The sequence below is a fragment of the Capsicum annuum genome, chromosome 5 (assembly GCF_002878395.1).
Source record: "Capsicum annuum cultivar UCD-10X-F1 chromosome 5, UCD10Xv1.1, whole genome shotgun sequence".
NCBI lineage: Eukaryota > Viridiplantae > Streptophyta > Magnoliopsida > Solanales > Solanaceae > Capsicum > Capsicum annuum.
The window spans coordinates 1,799,104-1,807,809 of NC_061115.1; the positions used below are offsets into that span (position 1 = coordinate 1,799,104).

General features: G+C 34.5%; 1 protein-coding gene across 1 annotated transcript; it reads left to right on the forward strand.

The window, feature by feature from the left end:
* The first annotated feature begins 429 nt into the window (after positions 1–429).
* On the forward strand, positions 430–5,584 carry LOC107870106 (fumarylacetoacetase). The gene is made up of 14 exons (XM_016716521.2): positions 430–818; positions 2,054–2,132; positions 2,228–2,286; positions 2,354–2,478; positions 2,552–2,626; positions 3,022–3,097; positions 3,173–3,272; positions 3,357–3,416; positions 3,500–3,570; positions 3,657–3,719; positions 3,803–3,867; positions 4,016–4,112; positions 4,213–4,338; positions 5,385–5,584. Exons 1-14 carry the CDS (start codon positions 612–614, stop codon positions 5,445–5,447), a joined length of 1,266 nt encoding a protein of 421 aa, XP_016572007.1. The 5' UTR covers positions 430–611; the 3' UTR covers positions 5,448–5,584.
* The last annotated feature ends 3,122 nt before the right edge of the window (positions 5,585–8,706 follow it).

Genomic DNA, 8,706 nt, shown 5'->3' on the forward strand with positions numbered 1-8,706 from the left:
GCTACGGAGTAGGTATGAACCGGGTCGTCCCTTTTTTTTGTGCTGACGTGACACATTTATTGCATACAATGGGACCCATATCAAATGTGTCACGTCAACTAAAAAGGTTGACAAAAAATAAGTTATAGAGATAAGTATTCAGTAGCCTTTCGAACTACGACTAAAGTTGCTACAACATACTCCAACTTCACAGGGATTCTATTACCTCCTGAACTCAATTTTAGTGTATTTACAATGGAGCCCACATCACCTAAAAAGATTGACAAAAGGTATCACGTCAGCTAAAAAGTACGACAAAAATAAGGTAAATTTTAGTTCAGAGATAATAGGACGTCAGCTAAAACGTATGACAAAAATATGTTAAATATTTGGTGATTTTTGCATTATTACATGTTTATATAATAAGTATGGGTTTATTATATTCATGTCTGGTTTCAATAATTTGTAATATTCTTCTTCTTCTTCAATCATTTCAATAAAATAAACAACTATAATTCAACCTCCATTATTCATCTGCACTCTGCTACATTTTTCTTTTACTACTTATACATTATACACACTGTATTCAATTGAATTAGAGTTAAATACACTGCCATTTTCTCCAGTAAAGTATGGTGCTGAAATCATTGGTTGAAGTTCATTCGGATTCACATTTTCCATTAGAGAACCTTCCGTATGGAGTTTTCAGGATTAAGAAAACAAATTCCGAATGTAGAATTGGAGTTGCCATTGGTGATTATGTTTTGGATCTCTGTGTGATTGCTACTGCTGGTCTTTTTGATGGTCCTGTACTGAAAAGTTCAGATTGTTTTAATCAGGTTTTTCGTTTGTTTTTTCACTCTGATTAGATGGTGTTTGGCTTGACGTAGATAGTAAAGTTGCTGTTATGTGATTAGGAGAGTCAGAGGTTAAGCCGTAGAAACAGCTTATTGCAGAAATGCATGGGACTGCTCTCTGGATCCCATGCATAACGGGAGCTTTAGTGCATCCAAATATAAATTTAGATGGTGTTTGGCTTGACGTAGCTAGTAAAGTTGTTGTTATGTGATTAGGAGGGTCAGAGGCTAAGCCGTAGAAACAGCTTATTGCAGAAATGCATGGTAAGACTGCGTGTTATGTCTGACTGTTCTGTGGACCCCATGCATAACGGGAGTCTGAATAGGGAGTTTAACTCAGTAGTATTATATTTGTGGTTTAACGCTCTTAGCAGAGCTTTTAGGAAGCAAAAAGTGTTTATTTTAGCGAGTTGAGGTGCTTCATCAAGTTTTTAAGGAAAAAAAATAGACAGCGTTTGATTTAGAGTAACCGGTAAAGTTGTTGCAATATGACGAGGGGGTTTTCTTGTAGAAATGCAGTATAAGGCGAAGTATAACGGGAGCTTTGCTTTTTTAGATGATGTTTGACTAAATACGGAGTTTAGATTACTAGTATTATTTTAGTGGTTTAACGCGTTTAGCTGAGGTTTTAACAAGTAAGAGTGTTTATTTCAGCGAGTTGAGGTGTTTCATCAAATTTTTTCGGAAAAAAAATTCTCCTGTCCAAATAAATGATGTTTTTTGGATGTTGCGTACCTCTTAAGAAAGTTATGCGCAAACTCTATTTGGATGGTTGTTGCGTACTGTTTCATAATGTAATGTCTTGATGTGTAGATTGTATTGTTTTCTGTTGTTGCATAATATCACCCGTCAACAATTTGAAAAATAAATGTGAAAATTTTAGTAGCTCAGTTGGTTGATTACGATTTACATAGGAGTTTGATGGTGTTTGCCTTTCTCGTTTACTCTACGAGCCAGAATTTTCACTAAATCGGTCACCAAGAAGCCAAAGGGGATCCAAATGACCCCTTCAGCCCTACCTGACTCCGCGACTATCTGCAAGAAAACACGATTAGTACCATTTTAGTATAACAGACTGAAGACTTCAGAGTACTAGATACTAGCTTACTAATCATATTGGTGATCTCATTTACTACGACATGTCTTCGATTTTGCTTATTTGAGATTGCGATTTGTAGCTAGATCGTTGATATTTATGTTTCTCATCGATGGTGTAGCATAATCTCAACAAGTTCTTGGAACTGGGACGACCTGCGTGGAAGGAAGCTCGTGCTACATTACAGAAGCTATTATCTGGTCTGCGATTTTCTTTAGTAACGCTTTTACATCTGTTTTAAGTTTATTACGCTCGATCGCTACAAGATTGTGTATTCTACTTATTCCATGTATAGATACTGAACCAACATTGCGTGACGATGCAAGTCTGAGGCGAAAAGCTCTTCATCCTATGGTACGACATCTTCAGATTCATCGATGTGTAATAGAGGACTTGTGCTGATGATACGTAAATTTCGTAGGACAAGGTGGAAATGCTTCTTCCAGTTGCAGTAGGAGATTACACAGACTTCTATTCGAACATAAATCATGCCACGAATTGTGGGCTCATGTTCCGTGGCTCTGAGAACCCGATTAAACCAAACTGGTACGAGACTAAAATAGCTTCATATTCTCCCTTTATGTGTTCTTTACTCATGGGATTATCGACTTACTATCAGGTTTTGCCTTCCTATCGCGTACCATGGACGTGCCTCATCTATTGTTGTATCAGGCACTGACATTATAAGACCAAGGTGAGACATATTCTCCGATCAAGATTAAGAGAAGTCTCGGTTCTTATATGAAGATAGAAGTTTCCGTCTTTAATTATTTTGTAGCCTTGGAATAACTGGTTCAAGCCTTGGAAATAGCCTCTGGCACAAATGCAAGGTAAGACTGCGTACGATACACCCTTGTGGTGGGGCCCTTCCCCGGACACCGCGCATAGCGATAGCTTTAGTGCACCGGAATGCCCTTTTTAGACATCATGTGAGTTGTGAGATGTAACTGTTTCCATTCATTTTTCTGTATGGCGAGTATTAAGACCTTCTGATTGAACTTCTCCGAGCCTTGAGAGTCTTACCCCTCATAGACGATGTTAGGTGTATTTCTTCGTTCTCACCTTTACACTGTTCACATCTTTGTTTAGAGGACAGGATCGCCCGAAAGGGAATTCACCACCGTATTTTGGACCATCTCGTAAAATGGACTTTGAGCTAGAAATGGTAAGAGTCCTTACGACCGTTACAAGAACACTAGTTTAGACTTCCTTTTCGTAATTTTCTGATATGTGGTTGAAGGCTGCTGTAGTTGGACCTGGAAATGAACTTGGAAAGCCTATAAATGTTAACGAAGCTGCAGATCACATATTTGGCCTCGTCTTGATGAATGATTGGAGCGGTATGCGTTACATATTTTGATTCATTTTCTACTTTATCGGCTTTAGATGCCGATAACATACTAATTAGAAGCTGAACTTTGCAGCTAGAGATATTCAGGGTTGGGAATGCGTGCCTCTCGGACCCTTTCTTGGGAAGAGCTTCGGTAAGGAATAGAGAAACTTGTCGGTTCATTCCAAAGTATTACATCGATTTTGCTGAGAACTTCGGTAACAAATGTTGTATCAGGCACAACTATATCGCCTTGGATTGTGACTTTAGATGCTCTGGAACCTTTCGTTTGTGATGGTCCAACGCAGGTAGTTTTACTGCTTCTGTCAAAGAAGTATTAGGCCGATCACTGCAGAAATTATGCGTTTAGATACTAACACATCTTACGTTGCAGAATCCTCCTCCATTACCATATCTCGCGGAGAAGGAATCCAGAAACTACGAAATAGAGTTGGAGGTATTCTAGATTTTCTGCTAGTATAAGTATCAACGTCCCTCCAATATGTCATTTTGACTTCACGTGTATCTCTTCGCTTACAGGTTTTCATTAAACCTGCTGGACAAGAACACTCGTATGCTGTCACGAAAAGCAACTTCAAGCACTTGTAAGATTACTGTCTCCGCCACTGTCTTTCTCCTGATCACAAAGTCCGAAAATGTCATTGAATTACTAATATTGTCTTGGTTTTCGCTGAGCAACCTGTTCAAAGTCTCGTTAAATATGCTGACATTGTTTCTGTCTCGGTGGTACAGATATTGGACGATTTCGCAGCAACTTGCTCATCATACTGTCAACGGTTGCAACCTAAGGCCTGGCGATCTTCTTGGATCCGGCACTATGAGTGGACCTGTAAGATTCATTCCTTGTTTTGTCGTCTTCTTAAGTCGAGTGATCTTAGAAGGTGTTTCTTTTGTTGATATTCCGAAGTAATGCTTAATATTCCGTCCAGGAACCAGGAACTTACGGAAGCCTTCTTGAACTAACGTGGAATGGAACAAAGCCTCTGTCGTTAGGTGGTGCAACTCGTACATTCATAGAAGACGGAGATGAAGTTATCTTCACCGGGTGTTGCAAGGTTCGATATACTGATATTCTTTTGGTCTGATATAATCAGTACGAGTCTTTTCATAAGCCTTTTATATCTATCACCTAATTGTTGGGATCGAAATAACCAGGTATCATATGCAGAAGCTGACAAAACGAACATTGAATGATGATAACTAAGACGAAAAAGAAAAATATACTAAAAGAGTCGATTGACCTAAACGTGAGCGATTCACTAATGTAAGAAAGAGCGTAAAAATATCGATTGTACATGTAAATTTCAGAAGTACTTCAGAACTACTACTGAAGGGGAGCCTTGGAGTAACTGGTAAAGTTGTTGCCATGTGGACCAAGAGGTTACGGGTTCAAGCCTTAGAAACAGCCGCTTGCAGAAATGCAAGGTAAGGCTGCGTACAATACACCCTTGTGGTGGGCCCTTCCCCGGACACCGGGCATAGCGGTAGCTTTAGTGCACCGGGCTGCCCTTCAGAACTACTACTGCTAGATTTAGGGCGTTCAGGCATAACAAATTGCTCGTTTTTACAAAATGATAAGGCGTTATACATATACAGACACTCCCAACTTGGTCTCAACCGGCAACTAAACATCCAACTCCTCCCCGCTGTTTCTCGTTGACACCCGACGCTGACGTGACACATAAATTTTGGAGGTATCTAGATGATTATTTTGTAATCTGTAGTATCCAACTGATACAATCAAGACGAGTTGAGTTGCCTAGACGTGCATACACAGAGTTGGAGTACATACTTGCCTAGGGGCGGACCTATAGCAAACTTTTGGTGCTCCAGCTCCTGTTAAATTCGACGCAGACTAAGTATAATTATATATAAAATCTGGTGTAAGATTTATAAAAGCACCCAGTAAGCCAAGAAGATAGCCGGGTGCGGTGCATTAGTTTCTAGGCAGAACCTTAAAGCTTTAAGCTTTGGACGTCAATAAGTGTGTTCAACCTTCCGAGCACCCACAACCCCTAAATCCTGAGTACGCAATTCTTGAATATGTAGTTTACATAGTTTGTTGGTGTATTGCACATTGATGATATTTCATTCATTGCAGGGCAATGGCTATACAGTTGGTTTTGGAAAATGTTCTGGTAAAATTCTTCCATCACCATACTGAGAACATAAATCGGCCACGCGAATCCTCTCCTCTCCAATCTCATCGAATACATACATGAAATCGTTGTACTTGTAGTTCTTGTAACGCGAACTATATACGCAGTATCATCAGTTCCAGCAATATGTCTTTGCTCTTTCTTTCTGTTGTTATACTATGTTTTCCTTCTGTTGTTACAGGTTCACGTGAACTCAGTAGCTTTTGTCGAAACCTATTAGCTATTTGACAGTTAACTTGACGTTACTATGAAAACTCATATACTTCAAATCCTGAATCCGTCTCTGGATTTCTGAAAGATGGAACTTACTCATTGTATTGATCCAATCATTGAAAATAAAGAGCACATTTAAGGAAAGTTGTTCATATACTAAGGCTTTTTTTCTTTAGTCGAGGGTCAACCGGAAACAACCTTTCTGCCTCACGTCTGAGGTAGTGGTATGGATTATGTATACTCTAGCCTACCGAGATCCCGCTTCATGAGAATCCACTGGGTATGTTGTTGTCTATGTTGCTCGGACTCGTCAAAAATGTCAATGGATGCGTATCGGATTCGCCAAAATTAGTGTATTTTTGAAGAATCCGATACAAGTGCGACATCAAAAAAAAAAAGTCCACACAACTTAGGTGCGAGATCAAAAATAAAAAGTCCACACAACTTAGGTGGTTGTTGTCTGCACAACTAATACCTATATAGAATAATACATAAATTTCCTCGTAACTAATATCTCCATAATTAATACTCGCATAACTCTAATCAAATATCAAACGACCCTAAATGATTATAAATAAATTGGAAAAATACTATAAACATACACCTTAACTTACTATATTTACACAAATCCCTACCCTTACAAAGCAATTACGAAATTTTCTACTAATTATGTATCTTCATTGGATGTATCGAAGAGCTAATTACGTATGCCAACAGATCCAAAAGCAGAAAAAATGTATCGAGAGTTAATTATGTATCTTTACAAAAGAAAAAATATATCTTTCGTTGGATGTATTATATGTCTCGATATATCCAAAATCAGAAAAAAAAACGTACTAGAAATTAATTATGTATCTTTACAAAGGAAAAAATATATCTTCGTTGGGTGTACTATGTATCTCGACAGACCCAAACTTGAATAAAATATATTGAGATTTAATTATGAATCATTTCAAATGAAAAAATATAGCTTTGTTGCACGTATGAAGAACTAATTATGTATCTTGACAGATCCAAACTCGAAAAAAATATATCGGGAGCTAATTATGTATCTTCATTGAATGTATCGGGAGTTAATTATGTAGCTCGACAGATTCAAAATCGAGATTTTTAATTATATTAAATATCAAAATTATTGTAATTAAACTTCAAACTGTCGAAATTTATATTATTTTCCCTTATAATCTATATACACTAAATAGCAAGAAAGTTTTGCTTAGATTGTTGCCAAGTGGAAGAATAGAAAATTGACATGTGTTTTTTTAAGACAATTAGTTTATTAGGTAAAAATTAGTTAGTAGTTACTTTTTAACTTCTACAACTCTTTTAAAAAATTTAAATTTGATAGTTAATCTTTTATTTTAAAAAATATATATATTCTTACAATTTAATAATTATACTGATGGTTATCTATTTCATTCATTTTTATATAGTTTATTTTTAGTTAATGTAAATTAGTCATCTAGAAAATAACCTATTTCGTGTTGGAATCATGAACACTATAATTAATAATTGCTTTTGATTTTTCAGTTATTAAAATATTCAAATTTTATAAACGCTTAAATTTTTTTCAAAATTTTAATAGTCGTGTTGAGAATAACTTTTTAAATTATTTTTAAGTCAGAATTTTCCAAGTGGCAAAAAATTTAAAGATGGAATTAAAAAATATTTTCACTTTTAAAATTAAAAGAAATAGAAAGGAATATATGGGTATTATTTTTTAAAAAATCAAATATTGATGGTTACTTTATTTTGTGCATTTATTTTTTATTTAAAAAAAAAAAAAACAAATGGTAAACAATTCTTTTTGAAATTTAAAACGTGAATTTCAAAAATAGGTTACCAACAAAATTCTTATGTACACATTAGATAGGACCCACGACTTCATATATTTATGGTTTATCTTTTAAAAACAAAAATGTCTACTAATTTTCGAAACTGCCGAATTAAGTCATAGAGAGTTTATACTTATAGAAATTTATAAAGAAAAATGAAAAATATTTTACTACAATTTTGACAGGAAAAGAAAGAAATGTGGGTTGTTAGTTTTTTTTTTTCTTCATCTTTTTTTTTTAAAACAAAAGAAATACATGTAAATTTCTAATTAAATAAATTTTAAATTCACTACAGATAGAACATGCTCAAAACTTGAATTTATTTGATTTAAGTTCATATACATGTGGCAAAAATGCTAAACAAATACTATATAATATTTGAATATGTAATCAAGTAAATATAAATTCACAATAGGAAGATATTTGAATTTGACTTTTAGAAGGTTTTTGAATCTTGTGGTATTAAATTAAAGTTATGTCAATTATATCAAAGTATTCTTTAATTTTGTGGTATTAAACATGTCATGTGAAAAATTAGAATTAAAATATTGTCAAAAAAAAGAAAAAAAGTCATTTTTTTTAAAACGGACTAAAAAATTCTTATTTAATAGCATTCTATAATGTAATCTATGATTATAGATCCTTAATAAACCTCGTCAGTAAAGCTATGTTCCTAGAATATATATTGACTAATATAAATGATAAAATAAAAAAATGAATTGAAAGAATCTTTTATTTGATTGAAAGATAAAAATACTTAAACTTAATATGAGAATTTATTTTGAATTGTGATAAGTCATATTGTAAAAAATATCACATTTGAATTGTAACTAGAAAATTCATAGTTGAATAATGAAAATAAAATATATTGTTTGAGTTAGTTCATATTCGGAACATATATAAACTTTTTAAATGATAGGATCATCACTTATCTAATTGCATGAGGTTCATAATAATAAGCTCACGTCTTGCAACTAATCCTTTTTTGTAGCAACAAAATTGCAAATTGTTTACAGTAATTTTTTTAAACTAAAAAAGAAAGATTAATTATACTTTCGAATTTAGGGCAGTTAAACTTTTCTAATTTCTAATGCTTTGAAAAATCAGTGTCAAGCCTAATAGTTTTTATATTTTCAAAATATTCAATGGCTATTGAGAGAGGAATGAAAAAACTTGTCAGTGGATTCATTCGTCAATAGTATCTGCCTATTCGTCT

Coding starts and splice junctions, on each gene's coding strand:
- LOC107870106 (XM_016716521.2), top strand. CDS start 612: ATGGTGCTGAAATCATTGGTTGAAGTTCATTCGGATTCACATTTTCCA. Junction 2,133..2,227: donor ATTACAGAAGCTATTATCTG/GTCTGCGATTTT, acceptor TTCCATGTATAG/ATACTGAACCAACATTGCGT. Junction 4,113..4,212: donor CCGGCACTATGAGTGGACCT/GTAAGATTCATT, acceptor TATTCCGTCCAG/GAACCAGGAACTTACGGAAG.